The sequence below is a fragment of the Zosterops lateralis genome (assembly GCF_965231275.1).
Source record: "Zosterops lateralis genome assembly, chromosome: 15".
NCBI classification, from domain to species: Eukaryota; Metazoa; Chordata; class Aves; order Passeriformes; family Zosteropidae; genus Zosterops; species Zosterops lateralis.
The window spans coordinates 4,295,174-4,317,790 of NC_139775.1; the positions used below are offsets into that span (position 1 = coordinate 4,295,174).

The following is a 22,617-nucleotide window of genomic DNA, read 5'->3' on the forward strand; positions in this document are numbered from 1 at the left end:
GCACAGTCTTCTTTTCAGTCAACCAACCTGATGACTCTGTTTCCCTTGGCCCCAGACTTTTAGCTGTGGGGATGAGGTGGCTGTGGAAGTGGCAATTCCTCATTTTACCTTGGAAGCCACACGACAGGTCAGAAATACCCGTCTGGGCTGTGTGGTTGTCTCATGTGCCCTGTGCTGGCTGACTTTGCCACAACTGCCTGGTGGGGCTTTTGCATGTGTCACAGGTTTGTGCCAGAGCAGCCTGCAAAAGCAAGTGATGGATTTTGCTCCTTGGCAGGTGGCAGGAGTGATGCAGGGAACGTGACAGCAGCAGTGTCAGCGATGTTAGTGGTGTTTCTCCAGCAGGTCTTCCCCCAGTGATGATTTCTCTGCTCGTGGTGGGTGCTGGGGATCTCTGGGCTGGTGGCAGGTGGTTGCACCCCTTGCTCTGTGCTGGGGAGAGGAAGAAACATGTTGGTGACACGATGCTGTGTGGTCCAACACCAGCAGTCAGCAGGGGTTGTAGAGCTTGTTCAGCTTCAGTCTAAGCAGAACAGCCCTCACAGGATCACAGATAATCAGAATGGTTTAGGTTGGAAGAGACCCTAAAGAACATCCCATTTCACCCTGCCATGGGCAGAGTGACCTTCCCCTGTCCCAGGTTTCTTCCAAGCCCCATCCAGCCTGGCCTTGGACACTTCAGGGATGCAGCCACAGCTTTTCTGGGCACCCTGTGCCTCCCCACCCTGAGGATCTGAATGTCGCCAGGTGTCTCTAAATACAAAGCTCTTGCTCAGATAGTGCAGCCTATGAGACAAGGAAGAGAGGGTTTATTTCGTCTCCAATGCCCTCCAGTGTGAGATCTGTTCCCTGTTCAGCCTCCTGCAGTTTTGTTTCTCAGCACCTTCTCTGGCTGTTCTCACAGCCCTTTAGATCAGGGCTTTGAGGACACATCTTGCTGACACACAGTTTGCCCGGGGAACCTGTGTGGGTTCGTGTTGGGTTCAAGTGCTGTTCACAGTGGTTTGCACTGATGGGTGTTGACAGGGGTTCAGGTTTGGGCAGAGCAGAGGAGCAGCTCCTCAGGATGCAGCCCTGAAGGGAAGAAAAAAGAAAAAGAAAAGAAGCAAGCAAAAATCTGTGCCAAAGTACACTGAAATCAACAGCTGGCTTTTTCAGAGCAGCCAGGAGCTCTTGTGCTGAAGTGATTGGCCTGGGAAGAGCCAACATGTGAGCCACAGAATGGGATAACACTTGGTTGTGTTGGGTTTTTGTAGTTCTTCCTTGAAATGGAGTTTGGATCCTGTGTTTTGACACAAGAAGTTGGAAAGAGAACATCAAAATGATGAAATGTCCAATGTAAGAGGGCAGGGAAAGCTGAGTTTCCAGGCTGACTTTGACCTTGGCTCACAGCCTTGTCCTGGGCAGCTCAGCAAAACTTTCTGAGCTTCCCTCTCTTCATATACAGCCATGATGGTGCCCATCTGCTGGGTGTGTTAGCTGGACCTGACAGATTTGAGACCATCTTTGGGGAGATGCAGAGTAATTTTATTCTTCAAAAATAATCACAAAAACATGGTGTTGTGGAGGGGGAGCAGGTGTAATCAGGAGTGCCTACAGCATCCTTCACTAATCCTGTGTTTGTAATGGATGACTGGATGGATGAGACCCACAGGCAGGAGCTGCTCCAAGGTGGGGCCACCACGAGCTGAGCTGTGTGTGCTCTGCTGAGCCCAGGCGGGGATTCCTGAAGGAAAAGATGTGCTTTCCTCCTGCCTCACCCCACTGATGTCACTGATATCAGTGAGATATCACTGTCCTGTTGTTTGATGTCCTTTCCTCCAAGCCAGCTCCCTCCAGCCCCCTACAAGATGTCATTATTCCTTCCATGCCAGGCACAGAGAGGCTCTGAATGTCCAGTGAATGAATAGCAATAGCTTTTGAAGTGCTCTCCTGCTGCTCCAACTGGCATCAAAACCCAGCACCTCTGAGGAACAGAAGCCACATGTCCTTGGCTCCCAAACTCTGAGGAAAAGCTGCTTTAGGGGAGCAGTCAGCTGTGGCCAGCCCTCAGAGCCCCAGCAGCATCTCTGCCTCACCTGAGGCAAACCTGCCACCTGAGAAATGTATCAGCTGGGCATCCCCTCCTGCCTGTCTGTCTCCTGCCCCAGAGACATGATTCCTGTGCAGCCCCATTGTGTAGAGCCTGCCCCAGGGTGCAGAGGGGTTTGCTGGTGGAGCCTGGCAGGGAGCAGCACCTCTGGCTCCCCAGTTCTGCCCTGCTGGGGGTACCAGCACAGCAGCCTGGGCTGTTCCTGCTCTGCTGTTGGATGCAGCTGCCCTTGGCTGGGCTTTGATTGCTTCCTTGGCTGCTTCCCCTTGCTCAGACTTGGGGTAAAGCTGCTTCCTGTGGGTTCTTCTTTCTGACACTGCCAGTGCCCTCCAAAGGGGCTTTTTGCTAGGGAAGTTCCCAGCCAGCCCATAGTGGGATGGGGTTGAATTGATGGACTAAATGAGCTGGGCCTGCTCCTGGCTTTGGGGAAAATTCTCTCAAGCTGGATGGGTGGACCAGAGAAAAAAAATGAGCCTTGTTATTCCCCCTGATGTTGGTCTCCTGGGATACTGGACTGGTGCACACAGGTGATGATGCTCTGGTGGGCTGGAGCACTTCTCCTGCCCTGGAGGGATGGAGAGGGCTCAGAGATGGAAGGATTAGGTGGACAGTGATGTATCCCCCAGTGCTGGCTGTGGCTGTGGAATAAATGAGGGTTTGGACCATCCCATCTGCACCTCTGGGCAGTGACAGGACGGGGCTGTGGGAGTGCTGGGCCTCAGGGGGACAGAGGGGCCCCCTCTGCCTGTGCTGGCTCACCTCAGACTGAGCTGTAATGATGCACGAGGGGGCCCTGCAGGCAGTCACTCCTTGGGTGCAGAGTGGAGAGATCTGAAGCACAAGCTGTTGGAAAAGAATGAGAGCAGAGTGAAAAGGGCAGAGCTGAAGGAGAAGACCCATTTCATTCATGTCCTCAGCAGAACAGCCACACACTTGGTTTGCTTAGTTCTGAAGTCTTAGTTCTTTTCTTTATCCCAGCTCTCTCTTTAAATACAGCACTCAATCCCTGGTTCTCAGTCACTCCTTTCTGCTGCAGGGTACCGAGAAGGATTCCTGTGGAAGAGAGGACGTGACAATGGGCAGTTCTTGAGCCGAAAATTCGTGTTATCAGAGAGGGAAGGAGCTCTGAAGTACTTCAACAAAAACGATGTGAGTACCTGGGGCTGTTCTGTGCTGATGGGATCACACCTGTGAGAGTGTCCTGGAACACCTCATTCCCAGTGCACCAGTTTGTTCACACAATTCCCGTAAGCACTGAGCCCCCAGTTGTTTTTTCCCCTCTGAAAAAGTTCCCAGTTCAGAAGGCAAGGGGAGGACAGGGTCAGCAGCCAGTGGCTCATGTGAGAGGATGGGACAGATGGGGACATGGACATGGTGCTTCCCAGCCGAGCACCCGGGTCTGTTGTTGGCAAAGGGGATAATCCTCCATCTTTTGGGACAAGGATCTGTAGGTGCTGGAGAGCCACAAAACATCCTGGCCTGTTAGTTAGCAGTCAGTCTTGTTTTTCTGTATCCCTGCTGAACTTTACAGAAGAACAGAGCATTTTTCCAGGCTGGCAGGAAGCACTCATTGACTCCTGAGCAGAGTCTGGGATATCTCATCACCAGATAGTTTTGTGGGCTGGCATTCAGGTGTTTTTAACTAATGGCCTCAAACAGGCCTTTTTTTCTGACTAAGCAAGCTGCTTTCTGGTTTGAAAGCCACCTCCCAGCTGTTGGCTCACTCAGCTGTGTTCTCCAGGCAAAAGAACCCAAAGCAATTATGAAGATCGAACACCTCAACGCGACTTTCCAGCCGGCAAAGATTGGGAACCCGCACGGGCTGCAGATCACCTACTTGAAGGACAATAGCACAAGGAACATCTTTGTCTACCATGAAGATGGCAAGGTGAGGCTGTGGAGGTAATGAGAAGGTTTGGGTCGTGGTCCTGGGGGCTGGTGCTGCTCAGAGCCAGCCTGTGGCACACCAGGCTCTCACAGAGCTGGACTGGCTTGGAGGGTGGAAGGATGCACAGCCAGCTTTGAGAGTGATGTGTTCTTCCCAGCACAAAGGGTGGCAAACTGTGTTCTGAGTAAATAGATGCTAATGGAAGGAATTGGAAGGTTCTTGCAGCTTGGAGCGGAGGGTTTTTCAAGGCAGCTCCTCAGTACCCAGAGAAGGAGACAGAGTGGATGGAGCATTGGAAGATGAGGGGACTTAGTGCAAAGACTTGCAAAAGGGGAGCAAACTGGAATGTAGGAGAAGCAGGGGGCTGTTGTGGTTCTGCCTGCCTCATACTTCTCATAAAATGCAGATATTCATGTTTGTATTGAAATAAATGCCCTTGCTCAGGTTTCTCTGAAGGGAGGTGTGAAGGGGAGGGTCCATGGGTCTGGGGCAGGTCCCAGGGAGCTGCTCCAGCAGAACTGCTCCCAAACTTCCCCTCCATGCCAAGTGCTTGCCTTTAGCACAGCTCAGTGTCACTGGAGCTGCTCTCAGGTACCTCCCTGCTGCAATTTAAACCAGAAGAACAACCAGCAGCTCTTTTGTGGGAAATTGCATCCCACTGTTGTGTCAGTGTCTGTGGTTTGCTGGGCTTTGGTGGTTTGCTTAGCCAGGCTGTGAGGAATGCAGTCAGGGCTTTGGGGTTTGTGTTTCTGCTGCTGAGGTTTGTGCTGGGACTGGTGGAAGGGGCCAGTCCCACGCAGGGGCAGGATGTGCTCTGATGAAATCTCCAGTGACCCGGCTGAATGTCTTTCAACTTCCCTGAATTTGGTCTGTCTCCTTGGCTGCACAAGGGCTGCAAGAAGATGAATGCCCTGGAGTAAACTCCTCCCCTTTGGGACTGGAGGCTGCCCTGGGACTCACCTCTGGTGTCCTGCTGCCCTTTGCTCCCTCTTGCACTCCCCAGCAGCCCCAGTGTGTCCTCCTGGACCCCAGAGGTGCTGCCTCTCCTGATCTGAGGTGGTGGAGCCTCATTTAGGCTCCTTCTCACATTTCACAGAATCACAGAATGGTTTGGGTTGGAAAGGACCTTAAAGCTCATCCCATTCCACCCCCTGCTATGGGCAGGGACACCTTCCCCTATCCCAGGTTTCTCCAAGCCCCATCCAAGTGTCCCTGGCCTTGGACACTCCCAGGGATGGGGCAGCCACAGCTTCCCTGGGCACCCTGTGCCAGGGCCTCATCACCCTCACAGGGTGATTTGGTCAAACCTCATTTGTGGCAATGGATTATCAATATTCCAAAAGGCAATTTACTGCTGGAGGTCAGTGAGGGTTTCAGCTTCTGCTTTTCTGTGGGGTGAAACCCTAACTCACATCATGATCACAGAGAAGACCCACAGGTAAATAAATAAATATGTATATGACCACCCAATTAGTGGCTGTATAAGATATCAAAGTTTTAATATAGAACTTATTTTTCATTAGCCCCAGCCTGGTTTGGTCATCATTAACTTCAGGAGTGAATTCCTCTCACTGATCCTCTTTGTGATGCTATCTGGGGTGCCCTTAGCTGCTTAGGGTAGGAAAGCAAGTGATAAGTGAGTAAAACCTCAGACAAGTAGGTCACAGTTTTCCAAAGCATTGTCTGTGTCCTATTATGTTTTGGGCTTTTTTTCCTTTCAACTTGAAGTAGCTTAACAAACCAAAGCAAAGGTTTTTAATTTTTTGGAATGACTATTTACCACATTAGACCATTTTTGAGATACCCCAAATTCAACTCCTTAAACCTGAGATTTCAAAATTTCACACGAGCCTTTTTTCCTTACCCAATTTAGACAATTTCTAAAGCATAAAAAAAATTCAAGTCTTAGAGAAGGCCAACTTCTCCTTTGATAGGGTCTGTCCTGCACTGCAGCGACCTCACCTGAAAGGGCTGACAGTGTTTATTTAGGATTAAGGCTGGCTCATTGAACACGTCCCTGATCTGATGTGTGAAGGTTCATATGCATTGATGACAGCAGGACAGCTCAGCATCCCTCTCCCTGTGCTCAGGGTCCCTCTCCCTGTGCTCAGCATCCCAGGCAGGGCAGCTCTTATCCCCCCTTCCAACGTGCCTTTCCTGGTCCCACACTCTCAGATCACAAGGCAGTGCTTGAGTGCTCCCTGTGTGGAACACTTAAAATTAATGTGGCATTTCTCAGCAAAACCTTCAGCAGGAGCTGTTGGATCTTACCAGAGATAAAATAACGCATGAGTTTTTTTAAAAAAATAAATTATAAAACAATTATTTTGTAGGAGAAAAAAAATGGAGGGAGATTTTTGCCAAGGAAAGGGAGAAGTGCCGGAGCTTTTTGGACTTCAGCATCACTGTGGCTGTCCCTAAAGGACTCACAGACACAGCTGATAGACTGGCATACAAAGTTAGAGGTGTTTAGCTGCTCTTTTAGCTAAACATTGAAGTATGTTGCTGGAATTTTGGTGGGATGCAGGTCCTGCTGGAGGGGACAGGGGTGGGTGGGCAGGTTGCACCAGCCCAGCTGTGTTTACAGGGTCAGTTCAATATTTCAAGTGCTCTTTTGGGGCTGGTTTTGCCAGTTCAGAGATGTTTAAATCCTCCCCTCTGCAGAAAGCCCCTCGGTGCTCACTGGAAGCTGCAGAGCTCTGTTCATGTCTGGCAGCCCAGAACAGCAGCCGAATGTTCCACATCCTTCTCCTTTTTGCTGTATTCTGTGTTTTTTAGGATTGCTGCTACATTGTGCTCTGTCACTGGTGCCAGAGTGACGGGAGAGAGACGAAACACAGCAGGATCAGGTTCTTTTGTGTGCAGGCTGCATTCCTCACTCTGCTTCTCTCCCTCATTATTAGGAAATAGTGGATTGGTTCAATGCCATCCGGGCAGCACGTTTCCATTACTTACAAGTGGCATTCCCTGGAGCCAGTGACTCTGATGTGAGTGTTCCTGCAGCATTGCTTGGGTGGGGGTTTTTTCTTTTTCCCATTGCTCATTTTTTAGCATCCTCTTAACAAGCTGGAAGGCTTGGGGAGCTCCATCCTTCGGAGCTGTCTGCAATTACCGGGCTGAAATGGTTGTGGAGGGAAGCTGAGCCCACGAGCAGACCCTGCTCCCAACATCCAGCCTTGGACACACAGGGGCTTGTGGGGGGAACTCCAGCCCTGCCACACCTGCAGGAGCCTGAGCACCTCACTCAAAGGGTGTGGCTGTAACAGCAAAAGCCAAAACAAAGGCTGGAAGGCAGGAAAGGTGAGGGCAGAAGGATGTCAGTGCCCTGCCAGAGTTCTTCCCTGCAGGTCAGTGCAGCCTGGCTTATAAATGCCTGTGTTTTCCAGGCACTGGAACTGCTAATTGTGTTACCCTGGGCTAATGCAATTCCAGAGGCTGCTGTGATGTGCTGTCAGCCCGGGCTGTGTGCTGCTCTTGGAGTGTAACATCACTGTGGTGGTGCTTGTTGATTACTCCCTGCTACCTCCTTGGCTGTAGATTTTGAAATCTAATTGCATCTCCTGCCTTCTGCCAGTTATCTGAGAGGGGTCCAGTCGTGGTTCTCTGCAGGGTGACTCTGTCCCTGGCTGCCCTGCACCCTGAGGAGTTGGGGGACATTCTCCTGGAGGCTGCTGGCTGTGCTGGGGAGCTGCTCCAAGGTGTTTCCTGGTTGTCCCCTCCTCATCTGAGGAGCAGGGCTGGAGCTCTCAGGCAGAGCTGTGGGGTGGGCTCAGGGCCCAGCTCAGTGTGGGTTTTCCTTGCAGTGACCCCAGCACACCCACTGACCCCCAGTCCCCTCCATCTGACACTGCTCTTTTCTGACCTCCAGCTGGTGCCAAAGCTTTCTAGAAACTACCTGAAGGAAGGATATATGGAGAAAACAGGGCCAAAGGTAGGATATGAAGCATTTTTCAGTCCCTGCAAACATGACTCCTGCTCTGTATGGCCCCAGGAAGGGGTTGCTGGTGGGACAAATCAACCCTTGCCAGAAAGGCAAAGCCATAACTCTGTGAATGTGTTTAATGCCCTTTCCTCACCTGGGAGCAAACATTAAAAAGTCCAAATCTACATCACAAGCCCAGTGCCCCTTCCTGGTGCAGCTGGCCCAGACCCTGGCTGTGGTGGCTCGTGATGGCCCAGAAGCCATTTGTTCCCAACTCCCCCAGCCCTTCAGGCTCCTCCAAGTGCTTTGAGACTCCTGGGTCCTGCGTGCTTAGAGAGCAGCTGTGCTGTGTCAGTGTGTGACCTGGCATTTTTTTGACTCTTCAGCAAACAGAGGGATTCAAGAAGCGATGGTTCACCATGGACGACCGACGGCTCATGTATTTCAAAGATCCCCTGGTAAGATGATGGTGCCTGAGCTGCCTGTTGGGAATTATCTGCAATATTACTACTAATAATAAGAGTAATAACAGTAATAATTACAGTATAATAACATATATAATAACATACAATAATTACAGATCTGCAGTGAATGCAGGCTGGTGGGAGAGCCAGGAGGGCACAACGCTGTCACTGCTTGGTGGCTCTGCCTGCTGTCCAGTGTGCACTAACCCTGTGCACAAATACCAAAAACGCTTTAAAAGCTGCGTCTGCATCTAGATATTGGTTTCCTGGAGTTGTATTGTGGGTGCTCCTGGGTGAGGAGCAGGGCTGTGGGTGGTGCTGTTGGGGTTTGGCTGATGGGCTTGTGGCTGCTGCAGGATGAGCTGTGCTGGCTGCCCAGGATGCAGAGCTGCCTTCACACTCACCCCTGCCTGACTGCTCTGCTGTCTCCTAGGATGCCTTTGCTAGAGGGGAGGTTTTTATTGGGAGCAAGGAAAACAGCTACAAGGTGCTGGAAGGGCTCCCACCATCCACGCAGGGGAACCACTGGCAGCACGGGATAACCATCGTCACCCCAGACCGGAAATTCCTCTTCGCCTGTGAGACAGAGGATGACCAGCTGGAGTGGATCACCACCTTCCAGAAAGTTATAAGCCGGCCCATGCTGCCTCAGGAATATGCAGGTGTGTTTCCTTGGGAGGGCTGGGTGTCAGCCCTGACCCTGCTGGGAGGATGGGATGGCTGGAGGGCTTGGGGATGCAGGACATCACTGCTCCTGTTCTGTGTGACTCAGCTCTTCACTGCCCAGGGGGATGCAAAGGCTGTTTGAGCAGAGAGAGGCTCACCCTGGGAGGAGGAGGAGGATGGTATCCTTCTCTGTTCATTGCCTCTGGTGTGATATCCATACTACTGTAAGGATATGGTTCTAGGGGTAATTGATGCCAAGGAGCATCAGCAAGGACCTCTGTCAGGGTGGGCTTGTGCCAGGCTGTCACCACCTGCCAGTGCCTGTCCTGCTTTGACTTTATTTTCTCTGTTTTTTCCTTTCAGTGGAAGCCCATTTCAAACATAAACCTTAGCTGGGACTTGGCTGGGCAAACCTGAGGAGTGAGCTTCTGTTTACAACACAACGTGGTTTTATTTGAAATGTTAAAAATAATTAATAATAACAGTAATAATAATAACAATAATAATACTTCCCTTTCCCCTCATCATTCACTTGATCATGTCGGAAGGGCGGCAGTGGAACGTCGGAGAAGATCCTGATCCAACTTGAAATTCAGCTGCTCTGTGGGATGGGACAGGTGGTCCTGCCACCCCATCTCCCCACACCCGCTGGAAGGGACGTCCCACCCAGCTTCAGCTTCACCAGGATGGCAGAGACTGTTGGTGGCACATCCCAGGGGCAGACGGGACTTTTCCCCATGCTCGGGTCCCTGGGTGCTGGAGCTGAGCATCCAGATGGCTGCCAGCCCTTTCCAGGGGGGCTGCAATCCCCAAGGGGTGACATCCCTGTGGGATGGGAAACAGCCTGGAGACACATGAAATGGTGCTGTGCAAAACAGCTGAGCCCACCGTGGTGCCGGGATAAATGATAAGTAAATTATCCCCCCGGGGATTGGTGGTGATGCTGTACCTGGAGAGGGTCAAATAGGATTTAGGAATAGAGGAAATGGGCACCATCAGCCTCGTTATGTTAACGAAGGGTAGGGAGGAGGGGGCTGCAAGGGAGACACCAGCCCATGAGGTGATGCTGGGGGAGCAGAGCTTTGGGGGCCAGGCCTGTATTTGGCTCTGTGGGTTGTCCCTGTTCCATGGTCTGGGGGGCTTTGCCCCATTTGGGAGGCCCGGTATGGAGCTGGGGGGTTTGAGCTTTATCTGCAGTTTTACTGACAGGCACCATCAAAGCCTGTCCCAGCTCACTCCCAGCAGGCACATCCCTTCTCCAGACTTGGTGGTTGCACTTTTTCCCCCAGTAATTAATTTTTTTTTGTTGATTTTTCTTTTCCTGCCAAAAAAAAGAAAAAAGGCAAAAAAAAGCAAGAAAAAAAAAAAAAAAGAAAAAAAAAGAAAAAAAAAAAAAAAAAAAAAAAAAAAAAAAAAAAAGCTGCTTGAAGTGACGTTTCAGCGCGGTGTTGAGCACTGTAATTCCTGCAGTCAGGGCGGGCGGGTTGGGACCTGCACACCAGGTGCTGGATTTTTACCCAAAAATGAGATTTCTGGCGTGCCCTGAAGGCCCAGCCCCAGCCACGGACCTGTCCGACGCATTTCTTAGGTTGGTTGTGTATCTGAGAGCATCTCATCGGCTGTGTGCATTCGTTCTGTCACTGGTAAGACAACTGTGGTACTAAATGTCATTCCAACCAATAAATTATTATTATGTCAGAGCCGTGGCCGTGTGGTGCTGGGGCAGGGGAGGGAGGTGGGGTTAAAAAGCAGCAAATGGAAACGAGGTGCTGGGTGCTGGCAGAGCCCCAGGGCTGTGGGACACCATCAAAACCATCTGCCCCACCCTGGCACATACACAATGTGTGTTATTTTATATATTATTTGTGTATATGTGTGTGTTATAGTGCATATTCTGTGTGTTTTCTCTATAATAGTTCTTTATGCGTCCACACACATACACAAAGGATAGCTGGTTCTTGGGAATAGAGAAATAAGCTTTATGGAAGGGTTGTTGGCTATAAACTGCATAGGGGATAGAGTGAAATATATAAAATGTGTGTATGTATGAGGTGTTCACATGCACACATTCATGTATAGATTGTGGCACTCAGACATACTCAATTTCCATATAAGCTAAATGTATTTCACACACCTGTGTATGTATAGAGACATTTCTATACTTTGTTTTCTAAAATATGTGATTATATATTATATACACATGTGCATGCTTTATAGATTCATATAATTTATAAACATATTTATACATTTAAGGTGAATATATTGCATATAAACATACTTATATCTGCATTCACATGTGTATGCATAACTATAATTATATATTTAATTTAAAATGTTTTTAAGTGTGTTACCCACACACTGTCACTTGCACTTACCAACCCAGACACAGCAGGAGGAGGGAGAGGGCAGACTAGGCTCCTTGTTTGTGTTTATAGGTAGCTGTAAAAATTGTTTTGTGTGCATATATAATTAAGAAAAATATAGTATTATAAATGATAGGTCATACAAGTATATAATCATTATCTATACAAAAGGCTGTTTATTTGTGTGTGTATATACATGTATTTTAAATTCCGGGGTATATATTTTATACACGCACACGCCTATGTTCTGTATATAGTGTTGTAATTACTGAATATACATTTTGTATATCCACCTGTGGGGGCCCCAGCCCTGGAGCACTGCCCTCCTGTCAGGGCTGGGGTTTTGGGGTCAGGGCACATGCAGGGCTCACAGTGGGGACTGCTGGAGGCTGCAGAGAGCTGAGGCAAACCACCTCACATCGGGTCATTTATACAGGACACAGGAGGGGACGTGCTGTGGACACCCTATGCTGCCTGAAAGGCACATTCCTGGCAGCCAAAAGCAGTGAAATGATGTGGTTCTAAACCTCTGCTGACATCCCAGATCATTTATTAAATGTGTACAGCACCATCCTGAAGAGGGAGCTCTTCGCTTAAGCTGCTGCACAGCAAAGCAATCCTCATCTGCTCCAGATATTCCAATACCCAAGAGAATTATACCTTTATTACACAGAGGTGAAGCTGCAGCACTGAGGGCTGGACGTCAAATGCAGAGTGAAAAAAATAGCAGGGAATGTAAAACTCTGCTTGGAAAGCTCTTAGAAAGCAGCAGTATCGCACATCCTGGTATAAAGTGTTTATTTGAGACTTCACAATTAACACAAAGTCTTCCTGTCAATGCCTTTTTTTTTTCCATACAGTCAATAAATTTGTATTAATCCCTCCCCCATGCATGATTGCTGTTTATTAATCTAAGCCTTTTTATTTTCATCATGAAAAAATAAAGCGTTTCCCCACCCTTTCACCTGTTCCCTGTACCAGACTGTGCTGCATTACAGAGGAGATGGAGAATGGCTATACCTACTGCTGGGGGTGAAGTTACTCCATTATTTATTGATTTATTCCTTTTTTTAACAGAAAGTGTTAAATGAATCAATCACCCAAGAAAAATAAATATATCATAAAGAACCAGAAGCTCTGCAGTATCCCTTTTCTTGCCATCCAGCCCAGTTCAAACACATCCTCTGCCCACAGCAAACCACTCTGCTCACAGCAACGCCGCCGCCTGCACGTACAGCTGGGAACTTACACTGGCAAAACCTCTTCCAAAGTAGAGCCACAAGCCACAGGAGGTATTTTAGATGCCACATTTTTACACCTAGGCAAGAGACATCCACCTGGAAGCCAATTATCTGCATTCCATTAACGAGCTTTTACTCAAGAGCTATTCAACCTTGTGCTTTTCAGGAAGTGTTGGCTAAACACATGTGGGCTCAGCCAGAGCCTGGCCCTGGGGAGAGGGGCAGGCAGTATGAAGGGTGTGAATGTTACTCATGGCAGTGGAAGCAAGTTCTTGTATCAATGTCTCTGGGATGTGCATCTCAAATTATGCTGCTCGGCTCGTCTCGCAGTACTTTTGGCACCAGCCTCACCAATCAATTATTCAATTGCTCCCCCTGCCTTTCGACATCTTCCTTGGAAGAGGGCAGAGAGCAAGGAGGCTTTTCTCAGAACAGAGACGGGATTGGGTAGGCCGTGAAGGACAAGCCCCATGTTTATGCTTTATTGAAAGACTGTGCAAAAGGGAATACTGCATCAGAAACCGCAGACTACGTTTAATCAGTCCCCAGCCGCCGGATGGGAAACCCCCTAACGACCGCTCCGATTGGTTCGTTTGGCTACTTTTTGTTGGTTTCTTTCTCTCTTTTTTTTTTTTTTTTTTTACATAAATAATATAGACCGACAGTATAAACATTTCAGCAACCATTTCTAAAAGACCAGAGGAGCCCTTTTAGGAGCCAAGAAACAACTGCAGGATTCAAATTCCAAAAGTGTCTTTGGAGTCATCGAATCATCAGATTTACACGGCACCCAATGACAACAACATTCAGTCGAGCTCGATAGGACTGCTGTCTTCCTGACCATCTTCTGTGTCATCATCTTCCCCAGTTCCCATCAGACTGTTTAAAAGATTTCCTAGAATAAAACACAGGACAGTCAAAATCATTAGTTTTAAATTCTCATCTCAAAAACTTTTAACTAATCTTCCATCCTGCTACAGTACAGGTTTTTGTAACAAAAAACCCTCAAGAGTTTTGAAGTAGAAGAGTCTCACCAAGACATTAGTAATATCACATTGGTTTCCATTAAGAATATTGATTTGGGAAGCTATATACTCTTAGCTGTACACTGATAGTGTTCCTTCTCTAAGAATACACTGGAAAAACCCAAAGCCACATATTCAGGTGCTCCAGTTGCACCCTCAGAGGGGAAAAAACCCCAACCAAAAGAGGAAAAAGCACACCTCCAGCAGTAAAACTCTCAAAAAGCAGCCACAGTCTGCATCATGCTGTAAAAAAATTGTCTGAAACTCAGAGGCACCAATTTAAAGGTGCCTGAATTGCTGAAAAGCAAATTACAGATGGTAAAACCACAATGTTCATGTTTTTCATCAGACTTTGAGTATCAGTGAACTGACATCTGTAGATAAAGCTTCAAGTCACTTTATAAAGAAGCTTAGTTCTCAGGAAAAACATTAATTTTATTCACATTTTATTCAAGAGCCAGGAAATAAGGGCTGAATTTTTCTATTCTATTTCAGTCCTTGTACAAGGGCAGTATTAATTTCAGAACTTCCTCTTTGGACACATTCATGTTGTATCAGCACTGATTAGATCTCTATGAAAGCCCCATATTTGGTTTAACAAAAAACAGACACTGAACTCTGAGGAAATTAAGCTTTAACACTAGTAAGATGCTTCTTTACATTAGGAAGCTATACCATCATGTCAGAAATTAACCATAAGAGTCTTTTTAGTGCTTCTCCCCTTCTCAGTGATGAAAAGTCTACAAGCTCCCCCAAACTACTTTCACATGCAACCCACTGTTCTACATTCTACAGCAGGAGCCATTCCTACAGGCTATGAAAAGAAGTATAAATTCCTTAGAACAGATGATCTGTTTCCAGCACAGGTGTTTTATCCAGGTCACTGACCAAAGCCTGGAGGTACCTGCAAGCAGAGCTTACCTAGCAATCCCCCGTAGGACGAGGTCTGCTTGGGCGGAACTCCGAAGAAAAGCTGTCCTATTCTATCTAGGTACTGCAGGGACACAAGGTGGAAAAAAAGTCAATTATCTCATTTACAAGGTGAAATACCATGGGTAGAAGTCACCCACGCAAGGTCAATCACCAGCTCTTATCTACAAATTTGGAGACAATCAGCCATGATTTCACTAATTCAGTGAGTTAGATCCTGTTCATGAGTAACTCACCTCATTATACATGGGGTCTCTTTTCAGCGAAGGTTGATACTGTTCACACAATACTGTAAATACTGTTAGTTTTCCTCTAGAAAGGAAACAAGCCAAAATGTAACCTCAGTTAACAACTGCAAAGGAAACCAAGAACGACATGACAGAAATCAGACTGTACCCATCAACTGCCAACAAGAGAAACCAGATGAAGTTTAGCAGTGGTTGCACAAAGGGCGGACCCTTCTCTATCGAAGGATGTTTCTGTGTGTATGTCGTAAAAACAACTGATGCGCTGGTCTTATTTTTTAAGCAGAGAAATCTGAAAAAGGAAAGAGAACGGGGCAAGTTAAAAACAAAGGGCAGAGAAATGGTTTCACCACAGAAAAAGGGAAGCCAGTATCTACTTCACTTGTGCATAGAGGCCATCTCAGGCTTGAACTGATGGCAAAACACAACTGGTAGAGATGGACATCTTTGGGGATGGTTTGGCCATCAGCTGAGGAAGGGGAAAATCAACTACTAGAACACACTGTGGAATAGGCAGGTTGGGAGGGAAAACAGACATTAAATATTAATAGAATGAGTTTAACCAGGATCTAAGCAGATTTTACAGGATGATTACTAAAAGGGAGCATCAATTTTCAAAATGTGGAAAGATTGGCAACCCTGTAGTTCACATTAACATGATATTGCATCTACTGGTCCAGGATTTACTATGCTGAGTTAAAAACTGAATTAAAGACCCATTTGTCCCTAAACACCTCTCCTTTTAGCATGCATCTGTCAGTATTTGTTGCCTCTGTCATTCTATTCCCCTTCAACATAATGTGGCATCAAGACGACTAATAGCTTGCACACATGCCTAGAAGTCTCATAACAAAGCTCTACTTTGAGCTCTCAAGCCATTTGTCCCCAACAGATCGATCCCCCAAACAGATCAAATCCTTGTTCAGGTCCAGTTAATTTAACTGGCAATCTCTGCAAGTCCCATTGGCCTAACAGGCCTTTATCTGGGACAAATGCTGTCAGCAAGCACTAGGAGGGCTGCCACAAGCCATCTCATTTTTGATGGCAGGCTGGCCTCTAATTCTGCACCCTCACATGTGCAAGGGCTTCGGGCTGTTTTGCCTCACTGCTAGCAGGGAACTGCAGTTATTTTCATTAGAGAATAAACTACCATGTATGAGGATTTAACACAGTATTTGACACATAGACCAGGAAAGGATGCAGTAGAAGTGCTGTATAAACACTGAAAAAATAATCTTTTAACTTCTCCACAGAACTTCTCCCCATATAGGTGTTTGAGTCCTGCACATACTGGATTTCCATAAAGGATTTGCTATTGCTCAAAATCACAGCAATCTATAGCAACCAGCTATGGAAAGCAGGACAAATCTGACATGACAGCTCACTGCTGCCAAAAGAGAGAGAAACTTGGTCTCACCTCCTCCCTCTTCCCCAACACCTACTCTCTCCCTGACTCCCTGCCACACAGTCCTGTCTCCACCTCCTCCTCAGACTCCTCCGTGAGCTGTTTTCCCTGCCTGAAGAAAGCCATCAGCTGATTAAACACAGTAAAATTGGCTTTGTCAACCTTCATTCTACATGAGCTCTGCAAAAGCACACAATAGCTTGCATTCCCACCTCCTACAAAATAAATGCCTAAAATGAGAGCCAGTAGCAACTCTTGTCAAGGCAAGAGCCATCAAGGTGCTGCTCACAGACTAGGCTGACCATGACAAGTTGCCTCTTAGGACCTGAGTGAGAGCAAGTTCTGTGCTAAATACAGGGCCTGCCTGAGTCCAGTATTTGTAAGAACATACAGATAAGCCCTAAACTAGACATCAAGTGGTGTTAATAAAGCTAAGAATTGTGCTTTCAGGGTTAAACAGATTATATTCATTCTTCAGGCAACAAATATAATTTCAGGTTTTGACCTTAATACATTATTTTACTTTTTTCCTCCCCAGTGTGATGTGAATTTAACACATCAGTTTTCAGACGGTTTTCTCCTGTTGTTGCTCTGGCCAGTTTCACAGTTCCTTTTTGCAAAGGCTGTGCGTGTGTGTGGTTAAATCAGATTGGTCCCACACATAATGTCATCTCAGCAAAATGCTTCAGAAGAAGTTTAACACCTACTGTAGTACTGCCTGAGCTACAAACATGTCCACCTCACTGCGGTATCCACGGGATGAGGAGTATTCCACCAGCATGTTTGCACAGCCCTCACCATCTGTCGAGTGCAAGAAGTGATACCGAGATTCACTATAGTTTTGCTCTAGAAAAAGAACAAGGAAAAGGCTTTTAAGAAATCAGCTCAGCGTACCTGAACACAAAACCAAATTTATTAGGCTTGTACTTTATTAGGTGGTAAAAGAACAAGAGTTACGGGTGTGGTATATAAACAGGACAGCTGGTAAAAAGTCTGTAAGTTACAGACAATTTATAAAGGGAGATAATACTAAATTTTACACTAAATACATTTGAAAACCTGCTATTAAATACAGTTTACTCAATTACAGCTACTGCTGGCTTGAATTTTGGTCATATCATTTTATCTAAGTGAATGCTGACACTTGATGTGCTATCACCAGTGTTTAGGACAGGAATCAAGAAATTCCATATTAGACCATGTACACCAAGAAGTCAAACAGCATCTTCAGCATCCTTCTTTCATTTCCCATTTTTAGCTTAGCCCACTCTTGCTACCAAAACTAAAATCACTTCCATATGCTGAACGGAACAGCAATTATACAGGAAAGATGGTATAAGAAATGGTAATAATTTGTTAGAACCTGAAGCAAAGGATTGTGCAAAATCACTGCAATGACAAAACTAGATGGCTGCTCATCTTCTGAATTTGAAAGCTTTGTTTTAAAAATCTCAGCCTTTTGTGATCAAATTCAAGCTACAGACTAAGAAAATGTAGGCATTTTGCTCTTCAAGAGAACAGTGAGCAGGCGGCTACAAAATGGGGATTTTTACTTTCAGAATGCAACTGTTTCTTATCCTAATTGTAGCAGCCTCTAACTCGAACGCTGTGAGAAAAATCCTCCCTTTCTGGCTGGCAGCAGCCATCAGGCTAACACAAATCCCAGGAGAGCAGCTAGGGAATTGCCTATGGCAGGCAGAGAGGCTACAGCATTGACCATTATTGGGTCAGTGTTGTTATATGAAACCACTGTCATCACTTGGCAGCTGCTGAAAAATGTAAAATAAACAATCAACTTGCTCAGTTATCCATGAGAAACCACAAAAAAAATGGCATGTATTCAACTGTTCTCAATCACCTTTGGTACGTTTTGAATACAAGACTGTAAATACTGGCTATCACCCACAAGTAAAATGATTATTTAGAGCATTCTGTGTTTCTCTTACATCCCATCACAAGTGATAAAATGGCTCATAAATCAAAGGCAACAGTATTCATTTTGAAATAACCCCGCTGGCCAACTTCTCAAAAAGTACTTAATTACAGTCCAAAGACTGTTTTGGATGCCAGGTGATGTATTTCAATCTTTGTCATGTTTATCCAGGATTTAAAAACAAAAATCTTGCCAACAGAACATCTTTGGTCCCTGGCAATTTTCCTCCTAATGACAAATCAAACTACCTCAATGTCTAAAACATCGACCTGCCTTTTACAGAGAGCCTTACAGCAGCTGTGTTTTGGACTTTGCACTAATATTTTGCACCCATTTTTTTCCTGTGACATTAATTTTAATGCAAAAATCAGATAATAGCAGAACTCAATCATTTCCATTTCAGCTTCCTTAGTTTATTCCCAAAGCAGATCTCTTATAACACCTTACTTTCAACATTTACAAAGGAAAACACAGAAAAAGCCAGTTGATTTTTCTTACCTTTCCACAGGGTAATAGCTAGTAACTGGTGTAGTTTAGGATGTCCAAGTTTTCCTGATCCCCCACTGGACCATTTTAGTGCTCTGGATACGAAAGCCACTCTTTCAGGAGAGTTTGGATCCATTAAACTAAACAATTTAGCCAAGTTTTCTAGAAGCAATAAGATGGAAAAATATTTAGCATTAAGAAAAATAAGATGATCTGTTATGCTTCTAATGCATTTCTAAGATCCATCTTTAGGACAGGCAGCAGTGTTAGTTCCAAGCATGCTCACAAAGTCATCATGAACCCATAATTGTCTAACGAAGTTTCCCCCAGTCCATTCCTATGGGAAAGGTAACCCCTTTAGCCATGTTGGGAATACATCCAAAAAGGATTGCAGCTTTCTAGAATATTAACAAGTCACTGTGAAGGGAAAGCACAACTAAATGCCACAAAAACCAAGAGCAGAGGTCACCTTACCTAAAAGGTCTTCTGCTACTTTTGCATCTGACTTCTCCAAAGATTCCAAAACCAGCATGGACAGATCAGCAGCACTGTTTTGCTACAAAACAGACACATACTGGCAGTGATGAATGTATCAGGGCACAAAAAGAAACATCAACCAGAATTTTGGCAGTGGCAGGTTTAGTGCTTTTATCAATGTCTACAGCTAGGGCACAGTATCAAGTCTCAGCTTTCCTGATAAAAAAATTATAGTAATTTGATGGCATCAAAGAGAAGCCTCCAGGAAAGCAGAACACAGGCATTGTCTGGATGCTCACAAACACTACTGCTGCATGTTCCAGCTTGGCATAATCCTTCTTTGTGGAGAAAGGCTCAACAAAGAGATAAAACAAAAGATTACAAAGCAACAACCCCAAACATTTACCACTGAGAACTCACCATTCATTTCTCAAAATCTCGGGAGCAACCACCCCTGCCCCCAAGCCACACACACAAAACCAGTGACTTACCTGGTTATGACTGAAGAACAGTAAAGCCCCTGAATACATTAGTTCTCTTGCTTCTGCATGTTTTCCTTGTGACATATACCTGAAAAAATACCAAAGAGATGATAAAAATTACCACTAAGTTAGTTGTGTATGCTCAAAGTTACTTCTATTTAAAGGATTAAAAGATTGCCAAAATTTAAAATAATGACAAACAAGGGTTTTATTTTTAAATCAGGTTAGTTTCAATAATGATGTAGCTTGAACTGCAAGTTGCAATTAGTTTCCTGCTCCAGACCCGATGGAATAAAATGAAGAATATAAGAATGAAAATGGAGAAAACTACAAATATATTTGGGGCTGGAACAAGAAAAGGGAATGAACCAAGACTTCAACTGAGCAGAAGATGCCCATGTACTGAGCGTCCACCAAAGCCATCCCAGTGAAACAATTTTTGGAATACCTCCTGGAGACCTTTCCACTGGTCTAAGTCTCTCTGACCACTACAGCTGTACCAGGGGACATCAGCCTGTCCTAGTCCTCTGCTGAACCAGAGGAGCTCCTCTCTCATGGGTTTGAGAATAAGGTAAGCAAGATTCACCAAGCAACACTTTAAAAGAAACAAAATATAATGCTTCAAAATACACCTTCCACCTTTCTCACTTAAGAGTTAACAAAGAAATAAGGAATTAAAGAATTTGCTTTCAGTGGTTACCTCAGGACTTTTTACCAGATCTGTGACTGCAGCCTCCTGCACATCATCACTGTCAGTAACTGCAGCTCTTGGAGAGTCACAGCTCTGGCTCATGAACACAGCTTTTCCCTAAAAGCAGTTTAGGTGTGGCAGAGTTTCCAAATTCCATTTCTCTTAACTGCTACTCAAAAAGTCTGTGTTCTCAGTAGGTGATTTGCTGTTATCAGCAGAGGTGTCAGCTCTGCCCTGCTGCCTCAGCACCTGCAGTGTCCTTTGCCCCCCATGTCACCCCCGGCTGGGCTGTGCCCATGTCACCCCTGGCTGTGCCTGTGTCACTCCCGGCTGGGCTGTGCCCGTGTCACCCTTGGCTGTGCCCGTGTCACCCCTGGCTGTGCCCGTGTCACTCCTGGCTGTCCCCATGTCACCCCTGGCTGTGCCCATATCACCCCTGGCTGGACTGTGCCTGTGTCACCTCTGGCTGTGCTGTCCCCATGTCACCCCTTTCTGCTCCTGAAGCCCCGGGGCCCCCCAGGCTGTTCCAAAGCCCCAGAGTGCCCAAAGGGGTAACAGAGGGTTGATGTTCTGGGGTGGAGCAGTCGGGGGGGCTGGGACAGCAGGGCAGTGTGGCCATGGGGGGTGACACCAACCAAAGGGACAACCAGAGCATCCCACACCTCTTGTGCTGCGCCCCAGATTCCTGTCACACGTGTCCCCGCCGGGGACAGGCCCTACTGTAACATCACACAGACAACAAACAAGGCAGGAGACACTCCTCCCACCCTGCTCATCAACTCTAAGAAACCCCAAGGTCTTTTATCCAAAACAGAACTGAAATAATGGAAGGCACAATGGTAATGTTTTGGAATAATCCTCAACAACTTCGATTTGCAATCACCATAGTAAATGTGAGTCAAATGAATCTGCAGCTTCAATGTTTTTATAGTTGGGCCATCCAGGTTTGCTTCCCGGAGCTGCAGTCAGCATGGACCCACTTCCACAAATTCTAATTCCACTAGAATCACGATGCTGTATGGAAGCTCCTAACCTGAGAATGAATACAGAAGATACTAAAAGATGATGAAAACTGTTTTATGATATAAAATACATTTTAAACAGCTGGAGTTTTTCAAAGAACTTTTATCAGAGAAGTTGTTTAATAAAAATAAATATTGATGACATTGCTCAAAATGGTATTTAAAACAAGAGAAATCCTGGAACACATTATTTATACCAGAAAAATGTCCTACAAGTTTCAGGAGAATAGAAATGGATGTAACAAGGATATTACACTTTGAAGAGTGACTCAGTTACCAAATAATGAAGAGAGAAAAGCTCAGCCCAGCCAGCCTGGGGAGTAACAAACACCAGCAGCTCAGGTGTGCCCAGGGGAGCTCAGGGTTAGGCAGGAGCAGCAGTTTTCCACCTGCTCAGTGGATCACAGAGGGATAATAAGTCTGCAGGAGGCAGGCTTATGGTAATCTTTCCTCCTCCACTTCTTCCCCTCCTCCACCCTAAAATACATCTCAGTGCATGAAACTGAGTCAGGATTTCAAGTTTACCCTCTGACAGACAAGACAAATGTTCACAGGCCTGTGTTTAAAAGGAATAAGCACTAGCTACTCCAGTCACAGTTCCAGAGTTCAGGTCATCCCAATCAGCACTAATATGTCAGAAAGAATGCTGATTTTTATCATATTTTATAGAGGACTGACAAGACTACCCAGCCATGCAAATGTCACCTTTTCATTTAACTGAACACACCCTTTCACTTGTATTTAAAATGGAAAAGGCAGGATCTTTGATTCCAAATTAATTCAGGGAGGTTTGAGTATGTGAGTTAACACATCCAGAAGACTGAAGGAGAAGTGACCTCCTGAGCCAAGACTTCTCACACCCCTGCAGACACCACATACATCACATAATCCCTACTATAAAATAGGCCAGGCTTTGTCTTAAATTTAGATTTATTCTCAAATACAATTTAAGTCTTAAGGCCTGGATGGTGCCTCGCTGATCCCATCAGAGGCGTTATGGAAGAACAAACTGATTTAATGTGATGGTGCTGGTACAGGGCAGGGCAGGGCAGGGCAGGCTGTCTGATCTACAATGGGAGCACAAGTGGGATTATTCATCAAGGACTTTCTTCCATGACTGTTATTTTTCTGTGCTTACTCATAGGCCTGTTAACACAGATGAGGCCTGAGGACAGGAGACACAGGACAAGGGAGGTGTCCAGTTTTGGACCTCTCACTGCAAGAAAAACACAGGTTTGAACACGTCCAGAGAAAGGCAACGGAGCTGGTGAAGGGTCCAGAGCAC

The 22,617-nt window shown here is 46.1% G+C and overlaps 2 protein-coding genes across 2 annotated transcripts in view; one reads left to right on the plus strand and one right to left on the minus strand.

The window, feature by feature from the left end:
• Window positions 1–10,736, plus strand: part of ADAP1 (ArfGAP with dual PH domains 1) — a 49,776-nt gene extending 39,040 nt beyond the window's left edge. The window contains exons 5-11 of the mRNA XM_083872816.1: window positions 3,129–3,241; window positions 3,834–3,980; window positions 6,884–6,967; window positions 7,849–7,911; window positions 8,289–8,360; window positions 8,800–9,028; window positions 9,396–10,736. Coding sequence (XP_083728942.1) covers window positions 3,129–3,241; window positions 3,834–3,980; window positions 6,884–6,967; window positions 7,849–7,911; window positions 8,289–8,360; window positions 8,800–9,028; window positions 9,396–9,424 — 737 coding nt within the window. The 3' untranslated portion in view covers window positions 9,425–10,736. The remainder of the gene's footprint in view (window positions 1–3,128; window positions 3,242–3,833; window positions 3,981–6,883; window positions 6,968–7,848; window positions 7,912–8,288; window positions 8,361–8,799; window positions 9,029–9,395) is intronic.
• Window positions 10,737–13,094: 2,358 nt separating this feature from the next.
• GET4 (guided entry of tail-anchored proteins factor 4) lies at window positions 13,095–19,732 on the minus strand. Its single transcript, XM_083872269.1, has 8 exons — window positions 19,629–19,732; window positions 19,135–19,216; window positions 18,673–18,822; window positions 16,949–17,087; window positions 14,988–15,128; window positions 14,828–14,903; window positions 14,583–14,655; window positions 13,095–13,531 (listed from the first exon to the last, which is right to left on the minus strand). The coding sequence occupies exons 1-8, from the start codon at window positions 19,701–19,703 to the stop codon at window positions 13,443–13,445; spliced, it is 825 nt and encodes a 274-aa protein (XP_083728395.1). The 5' UTR covers window positions 19,704–19,732; the 3' UTR covers window positions 13,095–13,442.
• Between the last annotated feature and the right edge of the window lie 2,885 nt (window positions 19,733–22,617).

Excerpts from the sequence above, each read along its gene's own strand:
- GET4 (XM_083872269.1), bottom strand. The coding sequence starts at position 19,703 with ATGTCACAAGGAAAACATGCAGAAGCAAGAGAACTAATGTATTCAGGG. Across the intron at positions 17,088-18,672 it reads AGCTATTACCCTGTGGAAAG|AGCAAAACTATAGTGAATCT; the intron begins GTAAGAAAAATC and ends TTCTTTTTCTAG. Across the intron at positions 15,129-16,948 it reads GTAGCTCAGGCAGTACTACA|ATTTCTCTGCTTAAAAAATA; the intron begins GTAGGTGTTAAA and ends TTCCTTTTTCAG.